Source organism: Nerophis lumbriciformis, linkage group LG09 (genome assembly GCF_033978685.3).
Source record: "Nerophis lumbriciformis linkage group LG09, RoL_Nlum_v2.1, whole genome shotgun sequence".
In the NCBI taxonomy this organism is placed as follows: domain Eukaryota; kingdom Metazoa; phylum Chordata; class Actinopteri; order Syngnathiformes; family Syngnathidae; genus Nerophis; species Nerophis lumbriciformis.
The window spans coordinates 20764767-20788876 of record NC_084556.2 but is presented as its reverse complement, the minus strand read 5'-3'; the positions used below and the strand labels follow the sequence as shown (position 1 = coordinate 20788876).

The following is a 24110-nucleotide window of genomic DNA, read 5'->3' as shown; positions in this document are numbered from 1 at the left end:
ACTTTTAATCTGTCTACCCACTCTACTTTTAATTATTTGGCTTGACAATATTATCATAATAGTAATATTCCTGCCACTCTTGTTTACAATTACAAATTAATTTTCCTGCTGTATCTCCTGGCTGCTTAGTTTGATACTTGCTTATTTAACGTGTCCCAACAGAGCGGAACTATTTCCTGCAACCCCCTCTCTCCCCCATATTCAGTTCCTAAGGTTCCACACCGCACTGAATAAAGAAGTGCATAGTTGACTACTTAGAAAATAAAAATTCCATATTATCATGTATGTACAGTATTCTATCGAATTGTACAGCGAAAATTTAAGGATTCAGATGATTCTGAGCAAATGTATATAAATAATAGAAGCCTGTGTACCTAAGTAACTGGTCACAAAATTAAGTACACTTGCAGATCTAATGAGATCCAATACATTTACAAACCTAATGTTCTAATACATATAATGTTTCAAATTATTTGGTTGCCTTAGATCATTTGAGAGAATAAACAACTCTCAGTCTGATGCTATGCAATTTACACCAAACCAAGACATTATAATAAACAATCAATAGCCCTCCAATGCTGTCAGTCAAAAGTTGCTTACCTAATATTTAAGTCTGTCTTTTCAAAATGCACATTGTCGGTAACTTTTATTTGGTCCCAGAAACTGTTAAGTTCCTGAAATAGACACTATCCACTCCATTGGCTCCATGAGTCCCCTCAGCTGTCAAGGGGCCAGCTGGGGTACATGGGTGGAGGCGAGTGGGTGTGGATGAATGACGCATTAGCCAGTATGCAGTCTACCAAAATTTAATATGGGTTTTGAACGTAAACGCCATGTTTAGGTCGCCCGTAAATATAGCGATGAGCGGTAACCAGAAACACGCTCCCTGGGCGTCACTCTTACACGCCCCCCATACAGTGACACTGTATGGCGGAGAGATAGTGGCTGTGCACCATGATGTGAAGACAAGGTATGGTGTCCGCATGCCAGAAGTCATAATCCCTTCTCCACTTAACTATATTTACACCCTTTAAAAACATGTTTGCACAAGCAAGTGTCATTACATTACAGTTAGTTTTAAATATATAGTAAAGCAAGAGAACGTTTCTGTTTGTTAGGTAATTGACTTGAATCAAAAGTTTGGGCCGTCCAAACAATTAGGTAAACCTGCACAATGCAATACAAGAGCAGTATGAAAAAATTCACATACAGTATCAATTAAATCATATGTTTATCATTGTGTTTGTAATTTGCAGTTGTGTAGGTGTTTATATTATTATTATATTATATTTTACTATGTTGCTCGTTTATTACCAAATTATAAACGCACACATTTTAAAGACGTGCTTGTCAGTCCCCAAGAGGCGTGTACCAAATTTCATGGTGATTCAGATAAACAGCTTAAAATCATAGAAGGTGGTTTGCAGAGCGCATCAAACTGTGTGAGAAATTCTTAGTCAATCTGATTTATGGGGTTAGTAACAGTGCCACCGTATGGTGTAAAAATGGCTTTGGACAAACCAGAAATGTACTCATTAGTAAACATCAAATTAATGCGAGTGTATGAAATTGTGTGGGTGGGGTTTGAGGAACTATTCTGAGGCATTATTGAGTATTGCTATGTGTCATTGTGTTGTAATGTACTTGTAATGTTTTAGCCCTGTCTGTTTGCGTGTGTAGGGACTAGGGTTGTGCGATATACCGGTTCTAATAAAGTGCCACGATATTATGAATTAAAAAAGATACTATACTGCCTTAGAAAAATACCAGTTCTTTTTTTTTGTAATGGACATGATGGCGTGCCGTGTTGACATTGCTGGTAATATGTGCAGAGGCGCATGTGAGTCAACAACACACACACAGAGCACTTACAAGCGTAAACATAGTGAAAACAGAAGGGGGAGAATGGACGTATTTTGGCTTAAAAACTAACGATAAAGGTGAAGCTATAAACACTGAGGCGCCGCTCTGCAAGCGGTGCTTTTAAAAATAGCTAGCTAGCGGCTAACATCTCTCCACAGTGTTTTAGCTACTTTTAAATCAACCAATCATCGCCTTAATGGTGACTAATAAACCATGTTTTTACAAGAATCATTTCTGCAGGGCGAGGAATACCTAAGCATGCTTCAATACACACTGTAGGAGGATTACAATAGCTAAATGCTAACAGTGAGCTAGCGCTCCTGAATGCAAACAAATGGGTATGTCACGGCGCGGATTCGAACCCACTTTTCCTCGGCAGCTGGAGCTGCCGGGACCTCTGCTGGCAGCACACTTGGACAAGCCCTTGCTCACGCTGGGCACAGCACGCCCACTTAGCGACAAGGCTGCAGGCAATTGCGCATCAGCACACCTGGGCCTGATGAGAGGGACCAGCATAAAAGCCAGCGGACCCAAAGGACCTTCGCCAGAATGTAGCCAATCTTCCTGAGTAAGCATCACGTCTGGCACCACTTGCTCGCCTTCTTTATGCTCTTCCTCGTTCTCATGTATGATGTCCCTTGTGCCTTCCACAGTGTCTTCCCTGTTGCCTGTGATCGTGTCCTGCCTCACGACCTCCACCTGGATCTCTGCTTGCCTCCCTCGACCTCTGCTTGGACTCGGACATCGTTGCCTCTCTCCAGCCCCCGACTGCTTGCCTCCCTGCTGACTGCCTCTTCGCCTTGCCCCTTGGATTCGACGAACGATTCACACAACACGCACTGACAACAACCCCTGGTAAAACTTACATTGTTAATCCTACACATCGTCCGTACTCATTCACTTGTGGTAGCATACACACCCATCAAGGTTTTCAATAAACCTGATAAACCGCAGTTCTGCCTTAGTGTCGCCTCCTTCCCTTTGCCCGGTACACAACAGGGTAGATCTATACAAACATCAACTGTAACGAAACCACTAATTTTATTATCACAAAATCTATTGTCATTTTTTTATTGTTTATAAACTCAGGCAATATGTGCCTGGACACAGGAGGACCTTAAGTATGGTATTAAATCGATTCCCAAATTTGTAGTATCAGTCAAAACTTATGTATCTTATGTATGTATCCAAACAACAGAAGAATAAGTGATTATTACATTTTAACAGAAGTGTAGATAGAACATGTTAAAACAGAAAGTAATAAGATATTAATGGTAAAGTAACAAGTAGATTAAAAATCTATTTTCTACCGCTTGTGCCACATAATTTTGACAAAATAATACAACGGGAAATGACACAATGTTACTGCATCTGTCAGCAGACAAATTAGGAGCCTTTGATACCTGTTTGCTTACTTACTATAGTACTAAAAGACAAGTTGTCTAGTATGTTCACTGTTATTTGATGCCAAAATTGTTTTTTCATTGAAATAAGAAACGTATGTTTAATGTGTCACAAAATTTTCTGTTAAAATAAATCCAGTTATGACATTTTTGTGGTTCCCTTAATTTGAAAAGTATCAAAGTATCGAAATACATGTTGGTACCGATACAACCCTAGTAGGGACTACGAATGGAAATTAGCCTTGGGCTAGAATTCGGTGTCTTTACATTTCAATGCAAACTGTAGAGAAATGTAGAGACATGTCATGTCCCACCCAAATGAAATAACATTGAATTAAATACAATTTAACTGACATTATCACACAAAAAACAATAGCATGGGCCACATACTAGTGCTGCAGGTTTTGTCACTGTAGAAGAGTTAGCTTACACAAACCAAAACATGATGACTGTCCTAAGGTGCGTCACTTACCAGTTTCTCCATTTCCTGCTCACGTAGCCTCTCCTCCCTCTGCCAGCGGTGGTATTCCAACAGTTCATCCTCATTGTCGCTGATGGCAGAAATGCTGTTTTTGCGCTCCCGGCTAAAGGGCGTCAGATTGTTTGACGATCCATTCTTGCAGGAGGCCTTTCTTTGGCTGTGAGGGCTCACGGATGGAGACAAGCCGGACATCGGAGCTGATATGAGGCTGGAGTTAGCCTGTTGTCTTCCTCCAGGCTCCTGCGTGGTCACCGGGGATGGATTCTGGGCATACAACACCCTCATGGCCTCAGCTTTAGAGGCGGCTTTGCGATGACTCTGCGGGCTCTCCTGGGAGGTGAAGCTCTGCAATCCTGGAGTCCCTCTGCGAGATGAGTAAGGGCTAAGAGGGGGACGACTGGTGGATCCCGCCGGCTCCGGAGTTCTGAGCCTCTGCTGGGCATCAGTATGGGCGAACTGATCTCGCAAGGGACTTGGGTGTCTCCTCTGAAGGGAGGAACCTCTCCCTCGTGGGCTAGATGGAGCCCCTGGTGAGGAATGGTGACCTATGCTTTGTCCTGACCCCCTGCTGGGCAATGTGGGGCTTGACGTGACCTCTGACCTGACATTCCTCAGAAGCTTTGGGCTCTCTGGTGCTCGCTGCCCATCATTTGTACAACGTGAGGTCACAGAGAGAGAAGTTTGTGGATGGGGCAAAGGCATGTTGGACCGGAGAGGTACAGGTGGAGTCTTTCCCACAGAAGTCCTGCTCTCCTCTTTAGTACTGCTGCTTCTGCCATTTATAATACCCTTAAGGGGCTGATTAAGTGACACATTTTCAGTTTTTGGAGATGATGGCACCTTCTGTGAGAGACCGTCATGGGTGTCCTTTCGTTGGCTGCTGATTTTGGAGCCACCGTTGGTGTTAAAAGACTGATGATTCCCATTCACGGTGCTGTGGGAGTCTGCAGGAGGGAGACATGCAAACACTTGTGTATGAGGATTGTCGTTAAATAAACAAAGAGGCAGACTCAGGAGGACAGTTGCACAAACACAAGTAAACAAACAAAGGAGGAATCAGAGGTGCTCTGTGTCACCTTAAAAGGAAGACTACCCCATCTTGAATGTACACTCACATAGTTTCTCTGTTGACTAAGATAGTGATAGACGTCTCGGGGCCTATGTTCTGTTATGCTGCTCATTTGTGTTGTAATCCTTCAGGGATCTGCAGCTTCTATATATAAAAGCTGCAGCCGTGTGCCTCATTTGAATCAGGGCTTGTTCAGGAAAGAATGGGCTCAACGCCGGGCAGGGTGTGGTGCCGTTACGGCTCTTTTTGTCCAATAAGGTCAGTAAAGAATGGACTAAATAACACTGAAAGGAGTCAATAAGACACAATCTTTTACACATTCACCAAGCACTTCATTGAGTACACTTGCACAATTTAACAGATTAATGAGTTTGATCATATACTGTACACATCCTTTTGTTTTACTTTATTATAAATGAGTGCAATCAGTTTGTTACCCTTTTTTGCTACACAACAGAGGTAAAAAGGTATGAAGCAGTTCTCAGTAAAAACTGTATTATTGTTGGACATTACTATTAAAGAGATCATTATACTGTGGAAATGTCTGGTGACATAATAATTAAAATTAATGAAAAAATATTTGCTCTGCAAAGTTAGATTTTTTAGACCAATCTGAAACAATAATCATATTTAACAACGGGGACACACCTCAAGTGTAATGGGCGGAATTAAATGTTGAATGTAGGCCACAGATAATGAGTTCCCAACAAGCTATTTCTGCATTATCTTAAGGATGATTGACCAAAAGTTCATCCAAACCCGACCACTAACCTCAGAAGGAGATACAGCATCTATACATTCCTTTGCATTTAAGTTATGTTGTGTTTCTTGGAACTACTTTGAGGAATCCACTCATTGTCCAACAGTCCCCACGAAGCATTGGCAGGAATTCAGGCTTTTACGAGTGCCCAGAATAGACAATGAAGAAATTCCTTATGCTTATCCACACATTTGTCACTGACTAATTTGGGTTTCATATATGGAGATAGTAGTGCTGGTCTGGTTCTGGTCTTTACCAGAAGGTTGTGTTTTAGAGGTGCTCAGTGCTTGGCTTCCTCCAGGTAGCATGTTCTTCATCCTCAGGGCCTCTTCTGGATGGTTAAAGCGGAAAAACGTAGACTGACCAAAACACAGCATGCAGCCTGTCAAGAAAGAAGAAGATCTCATGGGTCTTACCTTGAGAGGATACATTTTCATGTAAATGTAAGTGCATTATTTGCATGCTGTACAAGGCAATTATTGATGTATTACAGGAGGGAAGGGATACCTTCATGGCCCCATTCCTGGGTGGATCTCGCGTGAGAGGAATAATTTTGCAATGCCGTCTGCTGAAAACGATGGAAAGCGCCACGCTACATAGCAACTGACGCTGTGGTCAATGATGGAAATTAACACAAAACACATTTTAAGGTATTCAGCACTCTACTGCCATCTGGCGGCGAAAGTGGATAGTGCACCCCCAAATTTGTCACGTTTCATGTGTCAGGTAAAAACTGCAACAAATGGGGCCAATATGAATCGTCTTCCTTCTGTAGGTATTATTATCACGTATGCATTTGTAGCGCAAGTCGACTTCCCTTGGTCTTGATCCCATGTCCAAAAATCCCTACTCTTTGAGAGTTAAGTCAAGCAGCGCTAGCCAATGACCTAAAAGCCCTAGGCTGTCAACTCATTGTCCAGCACATCTCTCAAGGTGTCAGAGAGTGACGTTTATTATCGCACAGCTATGCCAGCCGGCATCTGCTACACCTTTAACCATTTAGAGCAGGAGTGTTCAAATTGGCCAAAGAGACACCAGGAATTTAACAAGGATTTAGGCCTGCGTGGTACCTCCAGCTTAATTTTGAAAATCGGACAGTCAAATTGACGCAACTTTTCCGCCATCTTCTGGACAATGTGAGTAAATCAGGTCATTGACCAGGAATTGTACATTGAAGCATTCACAGCACAGCATTTACTTGTATGACCCAATCCAAACAACCTTTTTTGCCACTCATGGCGCAAATAAATGTTTTTTGTTTTTTTAAATCAACATACGGTCACATAACACAACCTGTTCACTGAAATGTGTTGATATTGTATAAAACGTTCAAGAACCATTCATAATTCAAAATTAAACACATTTAAATCCACTACAATGCATTATGGGAAAAATGCAAAAAGCTCTCTCCACACTTATTCATTTTTGCCGCATTTTAGCTGCTTGATATTTTCAATTGATTACAAAACTTTAAGGAGGTCGTCACGAAGGTAAACAAGGTAGGAGTCAAACTTCCACATACTTTTAATAACCATTTGTATTAATTGTTAATTATATAATCACATGTGTATATCTATATATATATATATATATATATATATATATATATATATATATATATATATATATATATATATATATATATATATATATATATATATCCACAAGTATGGAACTCTTTACCTGACACTTTGAAAAGTATACCTGCACTTGTCACTTTCAAAAAACAAACAAAATTATGGCTAGTTGAGCAACAATCGTGTTCCCATGTTTAGTTTTTACTAATTGTTTTTTATCTAGTCTGCACTTTGTCTGTTATTATTATTATTGGCTTTTATCTAGTTTGCACTTTGTCTGTATTATTACTATTTTCGACTCATCTTTGCCTTATTCTATTTTTTATTTTCCTATTTTAATTATGTCGGATCTGTGTTGTTGTTGTTGGGGACAAGTGTTGTAAATTAGCTTTGGCTACAAACACTATGATGCATACATTGGATAACTGTTTCAGATGTCTATGTTTTTGTATCTGTCCCTATTTCAAATAAACCTTTATATATATATATATATATATATATATATATATATATATATATATATATATATATATATATATATATATATATATATATATAAACATATATGTATATATATATATATATATATATATATATATATATATATATATATATATATATATATATGGTGTCAGTGCTCGTGATGAGCAGGTAGGTGTTTAGCAGGTAAGTATCAGGCAGTGGACTCTCTCCAAATTATAATAAACACCTCCCAGTCAACTACAAACCCCGTTTCCATATGAGTTGGGAAATTGTGTTAGGTATAAATATAAACGGAATACAATGATTTGCAAATCCTTTTCAACCCATATTCAATTGAATGCACTACAAAGACAAGATATTTGATGTTCAAACTCATAAACTTTATTTTTTTTTTTGCAAATAATAATTAACTTAGAATTTCATGGCTGCAACACGTGCCAAAGTAGTTGGGAAAGGGCATGTTCACCACTGTGCTACATCACCTTTTCTTTTAACAACACTCAATAAACGATTGGGAACTGAGGAAACTAGTTGTTGAAGCTTTGAAAGTGGAATTCTTTCCCATTCTTGTTTTATGTAGAGTTTCAGTCGTTCAACAGTCCGGGGTCTCCGCTGTCGTATTTTACGCTTCATAATGCGCCACACATTTTCGATGGGAGACAGGTCTGGACTGCAGGCGGACCAGGAAAGTACCCGCACTCTTTTTTTACAAAGCCACGCTGTTGTAACACGTGCTGAATGTGGCTTGGCATTGTCTTGCTGAAATAAGCAGGGGCGTCCATGAAAAAGACGGCGCTTAGATGGCAGCATATGTTGTTCCAAAACCTGTATGTACCTTTCAGCATTAATGGTGCTGTTACAGATGTGTAAGTTACCCATGCCTTGGGCACTAATGCACCCCCATACCATCACAGATGCTGGCTTTTGAACTTTGCGTCGATAACAGTCTGGATGGTTCGCTTCCCCTTTGGTCATCAACAACATCAAATATGTTGTCTTTGTAGCATATTCAACTGAATATGGGTTGAAAATGATTTGCAAATCATTGTATTCCGTTTATATTTACATCTAACACAATTTCCCAACTCATATGGAAACAGGGTTTGTACTAGTAACATCACTATGAGCCCGTTGACGTTCTAGAAACATAAACGGCAGCAGAGCTCGCTCGCAGTCCTGGCTTGAGGTGAAGGCTAATTAGCTTTTAGCGTAACGTTAGCTAATTTTGCGGTGTGTGTGTGTGTGTGTGTGTGTTACGGACAGCAAAGCCCTGTCTGTCTGTTATTTCACTTTACCTTTTTCTGTGTTGATTGAGCTGTGTTGAAGCAGCAAAAAAGGACATTATGTTAAATGACGAGTTTATGTCTCTGATAGTTGATATAATAATGTAATTGCATCATAAAGCCTACATGAACTCCATGGTGTTCAGGGATGAATAGTCTCTCCTATTGCTATTGTACAATTCTTTCAGCTATAGTTACATTAATCATTAGTAATGGAGCAGCCTAGTTTCGAATGGCAGGGTCCCTGCTATCACATGTTGATAAAAATATAACATTTACATAAAAAAAATCAATTACAGGTTTCTCAAATGCTGTAATACATTAAGCATGATGAGTTGACTTGAAACTGTTTAATGTTGCACTTTTTATATGTAGAAGAAAAGTTTTGTCATTTTATTTAATCTGAGCAACAACTTGAGGCAGTTTAATGTTTATTAACGTGGGCAAAATTATTATAGTGTTCCCAATGTTAAAAGGATAAAGCCATTGTTTAGAAATTTGGTAAATAAATAACAAAAACATTAATATTTTGTTGTTTTCTTACTGTACCGAAAATGAACCGAACCGTGATCTCTAAACCGAGGTACGTACCGAACCGAAATTTTTGTGTACCGTTACACCCCTAATATATATATATATATATAGATATACAAATATATATATATATATATATATATATATATATATATATATATATATATATATATATATATATATATATATATATATATATATATATGTGTATATATATATATATATATATATATATATATATATATATATATATATATATATATATATATATATATATATATATATAATGTGTGTGTATACGGATATATAAATATATGTATGTATACAACTATATGTATGTATATTTATATATATATATATGTATGTATATGTATATATATATATATATATGTATATGTATATACATATATATATATATATATATATATATATATATATATATATATAGTTACTATATATGCAGTTGACTTTCGGCCCCCGGCCAGATTTGTAGCCCAATGCGGCCCCCTCGTCAAAAAGTTTGGGCACAGTAAAAGAAAGCATGGACACCCTGTGATGTTAGCTACAAAGTACTATCCATGTTATGATTATGTCCTAAATGTATTTGAATGCTAAATATTGCCATACACTATAAGCCAACTTCAGACACAAGTTCTGCCTTTACAAGGATAATAGTGCTCAGTTCATTATATACACACGGTGTATTCTTGTTGTGAACAACAGCACTGTATTACACTGAGAGCTGGTTCTAATTAATTTGACTCTCGTGTAGCAAAATAAAGAAACAAAAATATTGCTAACATCTCCAAGTAGGCTGCAGTTGCAGTTCTACATCATAGCCTGACAGCACCATGTCAATCAAACGTTATTAAAGCGTCATTATCACAGCAAAACAAATTAAACAAACCGATTATTACAATGCTATTTGTCTAGTCATACAAAGTTAAAGTTCAAACTCACGTGGAATTAAAAAGTGAGAGAATATGACTTTCACTGCATGTTCCACTGGCTAATTCCTGAGATGATGGTTTACATCCAAAGAGTATTCCACAAAGTGTTGAATAAGGTGTTAGAAATCCAATTCGGATAAATGAAACACATTTCCTCGTGTCAGACTTCCATGTGTGTCCTTTAGATGAAGCAAAGATTGGTTGAGCAGCTGCTGGCTCCACACACACTGGCTGATAGCTGGCTTCAAATGACATCCAGTGTAGCTGCTGGCTAACATCCCAAAGAAAGGTTGAGCTTGGGGGCGTTACTGTGCTGATGCCCTCTCTACCCTAAGTATGCATGTTATTGTATAGTTTTGTATTGTCTCATAATTAGTAATTTAAAGAAAGCAATGAGCTGTCAAGAGAAGGTATACTGAATCATTAATATGTTTTTTTTTAATCTGGGAAGCAAGACTTTACTATACCTTGTGACAGGCGGTAAGGTTTAGTGACAGGTAGTCCATCTACACAGCACTGGCCTCCACATGGGTACAAAGTGATGGTGCCTGCCTGGTGTTCAATGTAGCAATGCTGCGCTTTAATGCCGGGACCCTGCAGAGGTATGTCTGTCTCTCCGCTGCCTAGTGTTGTTCTCCCTGCAACAAATAACCAACAACAACATGTCCTCTGCGTCATTTACTGGATGTCCACGTGCACTTGTGAATACCTCTGTGATGTATTCTTAGGTCTGAGGCTCAAAGCCAGCCAAAGCTCACGCGTAACAGGGACCAAGACTGTATGGGTGGAGTCACAAATGTAGTCAACACATAGTTGAGCGCTGAGTGACAGGTGGTAGGTACGCTGTGGGGGTGTGCTTGCGTGGCACATATCAGGTGTTAGTTATTCAATTAGGTGACTCAGACTGCAAGGTTTCATTAGGTTGTAGATCTCGGAAGTGGGATATCTAAGCTCATGTTTATGAAGCAAGTGAAATCTATATACAGCGGTGTACATTGATAAAAAAGTAACTAGTGTTATTGTTTTATTTACTTTTTAGAATGCAGTGGTACCTCAATTCTGTATGATTAGGTTTCCTCAAAACGTTACAGAGGTTTTTCCCATACAGGCTATCGTTTATCGTACGGCCAAACATTGCGCGTAACAAACTCCCTTTGCCTGTGTATCATTTTGTGTCCAAACAAAGAATCCCAAGCTCAGTCACTGGACTTTTTTTCATTGAGTACGGCTATAAAATAAGACACAGTGGGGCCAAAGAAGGTTGCGAGTGCCAGCACGTAGATAAAAGAACTTGGGAAATATTCTTGAATTCAGGAAATAATTCACAGCAAAGGACCTCTACCCTACCCCTTCTACCTCATGCCTGCTCGCAGTCATCGTCAACATGAGTCTTTCATCAAATAAAAATGGAGATCTATTTCGCCATATTTTCTTCAAAACGACAATAATTTTCTATAAAATGTATTTTTTGGTATTTGTGGATGTCTATGAAACATATTTGGATTTACATAATTCCAATGGAAACATTTTGGACCTTTTGGAATGGACGTGAACTGAAGTATCACTGTATGACTATAGTACATTTAGTTCAGTTCGGTTCAGTTGAGTTCAGTTTAAGTTTATTTTGAACATGCATACGATACAATGTAATGCATTACATATTTCCGGTAGTTTCATTACAGCACATCTGAAAAGGAGTAGTAAGAAGCAGAGCTTCTTTAATCCTACTCCTTTTCATATCATAGCAATTTTATCCCATTTCTTTGTTCTCTGTTTGTAACAGAACAGTGAATAAATACATAATACATAAATAAATAATATATCATAGGAAGTAAACAAATATGAAATACATAAATAATCATTATCTTAAAATTAAACAAAAATAAAAAAAGGTTCAAGATGTTCATCATAATTGTTTTTCTTTGTACTTTGTCACTACTTGTAGTTTGAACAGTCTCTTAAACTGAATTATATTGGTGCTTTGTTTGATTTATTTGGTTAATCCATTCCATAATTTAATTCCACATACAGATATGCTAAAGGTTTTAAGTGTTGTACGCACATACACATGTTTTAAATTTGATTTTCATGTGTGTGTCTTAGGTTTTCCTCTAAGGTTATATTTCTCCTCTTTAGTTGAGAAGAATTGTTGTACATTCTTAGGTAGCAGGTCATAGTTTCCTTTGTATATAATTGTAGTTGTTTGCAAATGTACCAAATCATTGAATTTCAATAGTTTTTATTCAATAAATTAAGGGTTTGTATGTTCTCTATAACCAACATTATGTATTACTCTAATTGATCTTTTTTTGTAACACTGTTAGTGAATGAAGCGCACATGTGTAGTTTTTGTAATTTCTACACAATAACTCAGATATGGTAACACTAGCAAGCTGTAGGAGAATATGGAGTTATTTTTGGTCCACAACATAATTTGTTTTATTCATTATGGATGTGTTTCTTGCTACTTTATATATTTTTTACATGAGGTTTCCAGTTCATTTTAATCATCTATTATTACACCCAAAAATGTGTTTTATTTTAGTCTTTCAATATCTACTCCCTCTATTTGTATTTGTGTTTGACTTTCCCTTCGACTGTCACCAAATAACATTATCTTAGTTTCACTGAGATTCAAAAATAGTCTGTTCTGGTCAAACCATCTTTTTAATTTGTTAATTTCTTCTGTTATTATTTGTATCAGCATTTTTGTGTTCTCTCCTGAACAAAACGCAGTTGTATCATCCGCAAATAATACTAACTTTAAGTCCTTCGTAACTTTAGTTTGAACATGTTCACAAAGTTTACAGTAAGAAACATAATGTGCATCAACGTTGCAAAAAAAAGCAGTAGGAAAAAGGGAGGAAGCAAAGCTAATTTAGTCCAACCCCTCCTCATTAATTACTAATATTGTGTTCGTTATTGATTGAAAGACACAAAAATGAGGAGCCCACAGTAAAACCTGTCCCATTAAGAGATTACCTTTTTTTGTATTTTAAACTAAGCAAATATTACGGCTTACAGTCATGTGAATACATATTGTACATATTAATATCAATAACACGTCATTCTCAGACACTCAAATGTGTGGTACCTTCTTGCAGTGGCAACAATGTGATTGCTGTGCTCAAGCGCCCACTTCCCAAACTGACCAGGTGGGGGCGCTCCGCCTGGACTTTCAGGGACTTGCCCGTTTCAATCAGATCTAAAGGAGTACCCTGTCCGAAGAAAATCAAATATTTCATTAGATTTAAGGAACGATACTCAGGTCATAACACATTAAGAACACTGAAATAGCCAGCCTGCACATTTTCCCTCTTGTGAGTGACAAGTAGGCTCAGAGCAACTTTTAGCAGTAAGAGCCCGAGATGTGTCTACTGTCCTTAAAATGAGATGAATGACTCACCTGTAGGACTTTGTGTGTCTCTCGTCCACGCTCCACCCTTTTCCCGCCACCACGTTCCATGTCGTCTGGCCTGATGTCGGAATTATATGATACCTGATGATCCTGAAGGCGACAGAGAGATTGATGCACATGGAAATACATGAGCGAACTGGGAATTGTGCTACTACAGTTGTACTACAATGGGAACAGTGGCTTCCATAGAGAGCCTCATGCCCCAGTTATAAACCCACGTGACTCAAACTATTATACTGGCCGATTGTTTCTCCACAGCTCGCTGGGTAGAATGGTGCCACTGATTTACGCTTCAATCCAGGCAGGATTTTACATGTTGAATGACAAACATAGATTTGACAACATGAGTTGTTGTTGGTTGCTGTTTTGAAAAATACAATCCCAGACTTGCTTTGGGTCCACAACACAGACAAGCTCTGCAGGTGCTCGCTTCACACATGAGGGTCACATTGCCTTCACATTGCCAGCCTGCCTTGACCGTAGATGACTCACGGAGATACAAACTACATCTGCAGACAGATGCAACAGATTATATCCAGCTGTCGGCACATCATGGTCACATCGGAACAACGGGAAACAGTAATCTACAAGAACCAGACACGACTCAAACAGCCACACATGGACACATAAAGATCCAAAAACATTGCATTAAAAACAGGACGTGTCTTCAAAAGCCCATTTGTCAAAAAAAATGATAGAACAATCTAACTTTGTGATTGATGATACATCAACAAATTGACAACAGAAAATAATTGAGATGTATGTTTTGGGGATGTGGGAAGAAGTCAGAGTAACTACCCAGGAAAATCCCATGCAAACACAGGGAGAACATGCAAAGTCCACATTAAGATGCCCAAACAGATTCAAACCCTCAATCTCCTGAGGCCAACATGCTAATAACCACTCGGTCACCATTCGGTCCTATACTAATACAGCTGATTTTATTTTGATGCATATAGCATCAGTGTGGATGACAATACAATGACTGGCTGACAAGACTGATGTTGTGGGGGGGGGGGGGGGGGGGCCTAAAACCAAGCACAGCTGCTGCTGTCCTTATATAGCCTGTACTGACTGAGACAAGAGGGCGTTGTGTCTGCGTATGATGTCACTTTAGATTAGAGCACTGGGCGAAACCGCTGTAGGTGACAACCCCATCCAGTGTGTTGCAAGTGTGACTGTCTGAGTGGACCTAGTGACTCAGAGAACAGACATTGCACTGACACTGGAGCCCTCGCGCCTCTCCTGCCAGCTCCCACTGCTTACCCCCATGCACGCCACATAGTCTCACACCGTTAGTGCGGCCAGTGTGTCTTGTCTTTGTGACTCACAAACTGTACGCACACACATATGTTCCCGCCACCTCCCACAAGCTCCTTGTAACGAACACACCCAAAGCCAGAGTTTCACATGTGAGGCTTCTACTGCAACCTGTCATTATTGGGCCAGTAATGTCCTTCAGAGCGGCCATGAGCTTCTGAAAATAGACACCACCAGCCGCACAGTCTGGGCTGACTTTTAAAGAGAAATCCCATCTGCTGAGGGTGACAAAGCAAGAACGGAGTAAAATATATACTTTGAATTATGAATTACAAAAACAGTCATAGCAGCAAAGGGAGTAGCAGTAATAGTAGCTATAAAAACATACTTTTCTTCTTTACACTGATCCACATGCACCACCTACCATCTCTTTATTGTCACTGAATCCCAAAACAGGTTACATCCATGAGTCAGTGTGCAGCTCAGTATTCCACAAAGCAGTGTCCACATTGTTGTTTATGTCTTGTCTGAAGCTGTTTCCATTCTCCCACTGAGTTCCTTGACTATTTCCCTCCTCCCAGCCTCTTCTCCTCCCATCCTGGTGCAGAATTACTTGCACGACCTCCAGTAGAAGTTTTTACTTCTTCTCCCTGTGGTGGTCCCTGTCAAGGACCACCACAGTATTCAGGGAGGGCTTAAGTCAAACACTCTCCTATGAGTTTTATGGTTAAACAGGTGGATTGAGGATCCAGGATTGGAAGAACGTGTGTAGGAGTTGACGGAAAAAAATACTTCCTGACCCTGTGTTTGATGAGACAACAAGGGGTATTTCCACTTATATTGATCATCCATGCTGACAGAATAATGCATGATGGGACAGAGAGAACTACCCCAGGAAGTGAGCAAAACACATGCTCTATCTTTCCAGGCGTCCCCCAGGAAATGACCTGGCTCAGAGGTCAATGAAGAGAGTGGAAGTGAGTGGGAGAATGAGCCCACTATGGGTCGCTCATTTCATTTCCCATGGTTAGGGCCAGGGAGGAGATGGAAGAAATGAAACAGATGATGAGTCGCGAAGGAAAACAACACAAACAGAAAGAAGCTAAGTAACCGGCAGACCGTTTTGTAAAGCAAAGTCGCTTGTGATGTTGTTGAGGCCGGAAAGCCCCGATGAAATTATTTATTTAAGTAAGTACACCCGCACATATCAGTACTAATACATTAGACTAGGATAGACTTCATTTATTCCACAATGGGGAAATTATGTGGTTGCAGTGCAGATACAAAAAGTCCACAAAAAATATGGTAAAAACTTATGAAAACAAGAAGTAAACATGAAAGAACACAAAATACTCAAAAGACATTAAAAATACAGAGCTGATGCAACCAGATGCCACTTTAGTGGTGCCATTTCAACATATAGCTACAAAGGAAAAACACAACAAAAAAGGAAAAAAATTAGCAATAAATAATACATATTGCGTACATACAATTATACACAGACAAAAAAAACACAATTTCAACACCTACATACACAACATTGGCCTCGAGGGCGCTCCACGCCATTGTCTGCTGGGGTGGGGTTGCTGCACGGCGAGAGAGAGGAACTAACCCAACAAAGCAACCAAGAGAGTCGACTGCGTTCAAGGCTGCCCACTAGTCCTTGGCCAATGTCCAATTCGCACGGATGAGCAACAATCCGTCCAGTGAGAGCTAAGTGTTATCTTGTCGGACATTATTTGTATGTATTATTTGGAAATTTTCGTGTACTTGTGATCCACAAAGTTTTTTTTAGAAATAGTGATCTCATTGTCAATGCATATGGAACAGGATGTGGAATATGGCACCACCTTGTGGAATGTTTACAATGAAAACATTAACAAAATTAAATCATTAATGTTTCAGAATAATAATTCCCTATTTATTTTGATCCAAATCTCACAAGTGCTATCTTTGATTGTGTTCTTGATAAAAACAAGTGATTTCTTAAAAGAATAATAATAACCAGCTAGTATTCTGAATGGCATACTAGGGGAGCATAATCAGTGTAGATGGAGGGGCAGATGAAGATGTCAAATCCCGAATAGGGAAAGCAAGAACATCATTCAACATATTAAACAAAATCTGGAGAGCAAAAAACATTTCTCTCAAAACCAAAATGAAAATCTTTAACTCAAATGTCAAATCCATCCTTCTGTACGGATCAGAAACATGGAAAACCACCAATAGCATACACACTAAACTACAGACATTTATAAACCGTTGCCTCCGTCGGGTCCTAGGAGTCTACTGGCCAGACACCATCACCAATGCCAACCTGTGGGAACTCACCAAACAAGAACCAGTGGAACTGCAAATCAGGAGAAGGAAGTGGAGCTGGACAGGCCACGCACTCAGAAAACCCAATAAATCAATCACGAAACAGGCATTAACATGGAACCCACAGAAAAAAAAGAAACAGAGGAAGACCAAGAACAACGTGGAAAAGAACCACGGAAAAGGAGATGAGGACTGAGGGGCTGTCATGGCAACAACTCGACCGAAGGGCACAACACCGGAATGGATGGAAGGCTTTCGTCGACGACCTATGTTCCTCAGGGAATACTAAGGCCTAAGTAAGTATTCTGAATGGCTCTTCGAAAGCAACAGTTCGTCAAGATCTTGCTCCCCTCAAAGAGTCAGAGGGCACTATCTTTTTAAGCACCTGACTGTTATGTAATCATCATGGAAGATTGATGGTTTCACTTGCATTGGACTAACCACAATATATAACTTCCCTACACTGCTCTGTGCTACTGTGTGTGTACCTACTGATCATAGTGGTTCCTGAGGTTTCCAAGAATGATGTTTCCAGTGGGAGATCAAGACTTGAACTTGTGTGACCTGCTGTCACTGAGCAGGAGAGCAGATGTGTGCAGGATGTCTGCATGAACGACTGCGGAAAAGTGGAAGTAGAAAGAGCGGACTAGAGCAGATGGCGGAGAAAACGGTTGACTTTTATGAGGGTGAGCCTGGTGATACTCTCGGGTAGGTCTCAAGACTCCAGACCAGTGACGAGCAGTGAGATTCATGGCTGGTGAGGCACTGACTCCTGTAGAGCTTTAACTTTAAATAAAAGTGCCCTAATCAATGTGAAAAAAATAATTGACCTTACATAAAAAATATATATTTTCCAATAATTCTTAATACAATATTTTAGACAAAGGCTTAGAAGTATAAGGTTCTGGATCATCATTAGAGCCAAAGTAGTCTTTGTTGGCTTTCATGAAGTCTACCATAATAATTAGTGTTGTTGTTGAAGGGAAAAGCAAATATTATGATGCGTCTGCGAAATACATTTTGCCGCTGTATGCTTATGATGAGCAAAATACGTCAATATTACATGTTATTATGAATGTGCTTAATACTACATTACATAAGTACTTACAGCATGTATATAAAACGATGATGGAGGCGTTTAAGTGCTTTTCAGAGCGCTGTATTGGCGAATTAGAGTGACTCCTATTGGCTCAATTGTTAGGTGACTTTTGCTAGCGTTTCTTTAAAATTTAGAATGCGTAAAAAATGAGGAACACCCGTTTGTGTCTTACATAAGGATTGTGAATGATAGACAAAGTTCCAAAAAAAGTGCAATTCCCCTTTAAAAAAAGTATGTCAGGCAGTTTGCCTCTAAAGAAAGACACTAGGACAGTTTGGAGCCGCCACTAAGCCACACTGCACTTCCTCATTAGAAATGTATTTTCATTGAACAGTTTTTGCCGTGTAAACATGCCCATTTGTGTGTCACAGGGACGTACTCTCCAAAAATGCGGGAAGCATTTGCTTTGCATCTAAGTAAATAATGGAAAGTAAAGGTTAGAGTTAGAGTGCCAATGAATGACAACAGTATGTTGTGCGAAGTAAGCAAGCATGTACACATGGAAAACCTGGTAAATCTCACTCTCAGTAACACCAAATTAATACACTTTGCCTGACAAAATTTTGCTTCAGATTGCATCTTTCTGCATGTGTCAACAATAATCCAAACTAAATTTTAAAGATATTGCAGTAAAAAGCAGCATAACTTCAGTATTCAAGTATGGTGATAGTAAAATTAGGAAGCCATGCAGACTCGCCACAGCAAAACCTATGAAAAATATTTTATAAAACAAAAGTAAAGGCACAGGCATATAAAGCTCAGTGATTACAAACAATTAATTGGAGGCAGTGAACACAGTTGACATATTTCACACAAAAGTTATAATTTCTACGTAATTGTTGGTCCAAAGCTAATGAGAATGTTGGCACACATTTAGGAACACACTTTAAGGTGAGTTGAATTCATGAAAAAAAATGACTGCACATAACCATTACCAACTGTTCTCAAACAACATACAAGTCATTGTTTTTTGTCAAGATATAGATAGATGCTGTATTTTACTGTAGGTAGAGAAAATTAATAACATTATAGGGGTGTGCCAAAGAAAAGGCAAACTAAATAAATACATACAGTGGGGTGCGAGGACCCCTAGAGGTAGTTGTAGGGTGTCCCCAATGGCTAAATGACAGATAATAGTAATGGACCCTTACTGGGTCCAGTTGTACACTCTCAGTTACATTAACATTGATATTATACATGTGGGTCCATAGATAGAAATGCCGTTAAATGTAGCTTTGATGTAGCAAGCTACTTTTGCCTTGTAGCTTGTAGTGCAGCTTGCTACAATTCTCCGGGGATAGTTTACCCTGTAGCTTAGCTACATTTAATCCAGAGTAACTTGTATTTTACCTTACTACATTTCCCAAATAGCTTGCCCAGTTGTATATTTATACATGTATATATATATATATATATATATATATATATATATATATATATATATATATATACACTTAGTTTTAGTATACTAACATTAACCCTAAATAATTGTATGTATATAGTTTGAGTTGTGTATATATATATATATATATATATATATACATACAACTAGAACTATATATATCATTTGATATATATATAAAATGTTTTACGTTGGGCAATGACCAAATTTCAATAGTCAAATCAAAGTCACAACCTGACATTAAATAAATGTTGTCAAAAAGCGTGTGGTTTCAACGTTGTATTTGTGTTGTAGAATACTGGTTACGAAAAGACCAAAATCCAATGATCAAATCAACGTCAGAACCATACATTGATTAAACGTCATCAAACAGCATGTTTTTCCAACGTTAGGTTTAAGTTGCTCAATGTCAGGACCTAATTCAACAAGTTCTCAACATTGTTTTAATGTGTTGTGCCTGTTGGGCTGGTTTATGAAAGATTGCACAATCAAAGATATTCAGCAGTTAAAATATAAACATGCCCCTCACCAGAGAGTGAAAAGTAAACTCACTCATGCACGTGTGCGCCTCATAATCACATCAAAGCACATTCTTCATCAGTCGTAATTCCTCCAAAGCTCTCTCCTGGGCTCACAAACTCATACCAAAAGGCTGCTAACTTTCATAATGACCTGCAAAAAGAGAATGACAGTACATGCACGATATTGAAAAAACAGGAATAAACTCCCTCACATACAAAAGACAGTGAAGTAGAAATTAGAGGGTCATAATGGAATGCTAACTAGTACAATACCCCCATTATGCCATATTTCTCTCTCCCACATGCAATCCTTGTCACACACCAGCAAGCAGATATTGTAGCTTCTCATTACCCAATCTGACTGGAAACATCTTGTTGCCTGTGGAATGATCGAGCTGAAAGATGAACAGACAAGACGCTCAAACCCTTACAAGTGCCGCCCTCTTCCAGAGGATGAAAATATGTTCCGTTCCTGTCAGTGCATCCACATGCATCTTGCTGCCAGGCCCGTCCCTCTTTTTTTCCCCAGCCCTCGCTCCCATCGCCTATCATTTCCTACGCTATTGTTAAATCCAGCCCACGCTGTTCTCAAAGTGGCTCTTCACACATTTTAAGACTTCTAGATTCAATGACTTCTATTATATTTTAACCTTTAACCTACTTAAGTTGTCTGGAAGTTGAATTAAGCATGTGTGAAGCAGACAATCATCTCAATGTTATCCTTGTCACAGTTGAAAAGTGCAGAGCTGGAAATTACAGCCATCACAGCCAAGGGATATTTAAAAATGTCCTCCTTGACTGGAATTTTGAGCCTGGCAAGTGTTTGCGGACACGTCGTCAAGGCCAAAGTAACTGGTTCAGGCTGTCCTGGTCCCAGTGTTAGCCTGGTGCACCAGGCTGCTTTTTCTGCTAATAAAACAAGAGATGACAAAAACTTGAACAAAGTGAATGTTAGCCATGTGCATTGGAAAAGACTGAGGACACATGGCATCTGCACTACACATGTTGCTCAGAGCTGTTTTTTTCCTTTCATTCTCCGCCATCTGGTGAAAGTATCATGCTCAACTGGAATTTGTTAATGGTGGAATCAGGCGGAAGTTGCCCCCTATATTATTTGGTAATCACTTCAAAAAGAAGCATTTGTCTCAACAGAGAACATTTGTAATGAGTTGTATTGATTGGATCGATAGGCTGATTGGCGACTAAATTGGCCCCAGTGTGTGAATGTGAGTTTGAATGTTTGTCTGTCTGTGTTGGCCCTGCGATGAGGTGTACCCTGCTTCTGCCCGAGTGCAGCTGGGATGTGCTCCAGTGTCTGCGCGACCTCGAGAAGGACAAGCGGTATAAATGGATGGATGCATGAAAATGAATTTTTGGGGGAATTTTGCCTATCGTTCACAATCATTGTGAGAGACAAGAACACGTCATCTTTTATTTTTATTTTATCGATATAAAACGCTTCCAAGATGCGGCTAACGGGTGTCACTGTTGTAGAGTTCAAAGCCCTCAAACTTCAAAACCCTCCATCGTTTTGTATACACTCCAAGTGTATACATAATGTAGTAAGATACACATTAATATGTAATATGTACAATATTTACTATATGTTGGTCATTTTAAGCAATACCGGAACTTATTTCTTTGGCGCATTTATTTCCGTTTCCAGCGCACTTCTGACTTTCAGCAACAACTGTGTTCCTACTTGCGGTAACAAATGCAAGTGTGTTCTAATCATCGCAGACTTGGTAACAGACATCGAAGATAATTATTTTTGGACAAGTGAGAATTTACAACTGTATCTTTAAGCTGAATATACAGAAGATGAACAGCTTGTTATAGAAGCAAGTACAAACAGAGGGTGAAACGGAGCAGAGAGAGTTAAGACCGTCGTGACCTGACGGTGTAAATGTGGCACTTGGAGCCAAACAATGCCAACATAAATGTAGTGCATACCCAAAATCAACTGGGGAAAAAAACCTCCCGGGCCAGCTTGGCCAAACTGACCATCCAATAAGTCACTATAATATTGCTCATAACACATGCAGCACATCACCAAACACTGTCAAGCTGGCTGTGTGCAAACAAAATATGAAATGTGGGCTAATACTTCACAGATAATGTAATATGATCGTTCATGTTTTTCAGTCAGAACAAATTGTTGTCCTATCGCAGTTGTTGACGCAGTTGCTAGCTTACCTCTTGCCGTAGCTAGCCAGCATACGGCAATTGCCGTAGCATTGCAATGTGTTCCTACGCTAGCGAAACAGTTCCTCAGTGTTCGCTCTAACAATATCAATGTTGCTACAGCTTGGTTATTATACAGGTTAAGGAACATACTTGAAATACTTTTGCCGGTTTTTAAATGCATTTTCAAAGTGATTTAGAGGCAGAATACATTGCTCCCACTAGCTGCATTTCTCACCACCTGGAACAAGCAAATTATTGCAAGTTAGAATGCAAAAATAATAATAATAGGGATCCTACTTAGAACATTTCTGCTTGCATGTTTATAAAGAACCCCTGAATGGACCTTCTTTACCATTGATCTCATAAACTAACCAGTATGTTGGTAGTATAACTGACACACTGACAATTCTTTCAACATATCACCTTGACTTAAATTGCACCTCGTGCACACGTGAATTTTTATTTTTGACTGTCGATAACCTGCATCCCAAATTAAATTCTTATATATTTAGCAAAATAAGGATACTGATTTCAACATGTGTTAAGTACATGAAAGAGAATATGGATTTTTGTGTGAAAACGCTTTAGCAATTTACCTAATGCACAATGCAGGTGCATTAGTGGTGTGCGGATCGATACTGAAACATTGATACTGCCTATACCAGATCTTTATGCTCTAATTCTCAACTCAAAATATTGATACTTAATACTTTGAGACAATGTCTATAATTAACAGGAACACAGTGTAAAGTAACGAAATCACAGATCTTGTCCACAAATGAAACGCGATTGGTTGGAACTAGTTTTTCTTCCGCCTCCGAACGTTTGTCATGCGCAAGCGCATCAGCACATTGCTCTGTCATTCAGTCTCATGTATTTAGGAAAATTACTGGAAATTTAAATGACTAATTATAAAACAGCAAAGTGGCAATTAAAATAAGACCAATTATAATAAAATAGCAAGTATGCATGCGTGTAGGCAATTTGGAGACACTAGAGTTGAATATAAATTAGATTACGCTCTCAGTGCAAAATAACGCCATAATTTGTTTAATCCTTCGATTTGTATCATTTGATGTTGATTCCCAAGAGCTGCAACTCTTGAAATACACTAATTTTCACCAAGCACATTGGTTAAATTAGCACAAAGTAATAGTATCGCAGAAATGTGAATGAAATAATTTGTGGTATCGCACAAAAACTCAAGCCTACTGATTTCTATCAAAGGCCAAAAAATGATAAAATAACCAAACTATTTTTTTTACAGTGCGGTATTTAAAAACACGTTTAATACTTACCTCTGGTGGTAGAATGTAAACTACACGCCTCACGAAATGAGAAAACCATATGGGTCAATGTTCACAAAAATGGTTTCAAGTCCCTTTACGTGTGATAATTTAACTAGTTTATATCCAAATAAATCATAGCCAAATTTGTCTGAATGGGATTCAAATGTGGTGGCGCCTCAAAAGGCTTGATAAAAACAAGACAACGCGCCACC

At 38.8% G+C, this 24110-nt stretch overlaps 1 protein-coding gene across 2 annotated transcripts in view; it reads right to left on the bottom strand.

Moving 5' to 3' along the window:
• phldb1a (pleckstrin homology-like domain, family B, member 1a) overlaps positions 1-15629 on the bottom strand; it is a 46117-nt gene extending 30488 nt beyond the window's left edge. For both annotated transcript variants that reach the window (XM_061962306.1, XM_061962307.1), the window contains exons 1-6: positions 15506-15629; positions 13810-13911; positions 13498-13621; positions 10871-11041; positions 5833-5958; positions 3739-4691 (exon numbers count right to left, since the gene is read on the bottom strand). In XM_061962306.1, coding sequence (XP_061818290.1) covers positions 3739-4691; positions 5833-5958; positions 10871-11041; positions 13498-13621; positions 13810-13911; positions 15506-15508 — 1479 coding nt within the window. In that variant the 5' untranslated portion in view covers positions 15509-15629. The remainder of the gene's footprint in view (positions 1-3738; positions 4692-5832; positions 5959-10870; positions 11042-13497; positions 13622-13809; positions 13912-15505) is intronic.
• Between the last annotated feature and the right edge of the window lie 8481 nt (positions 15630-24110).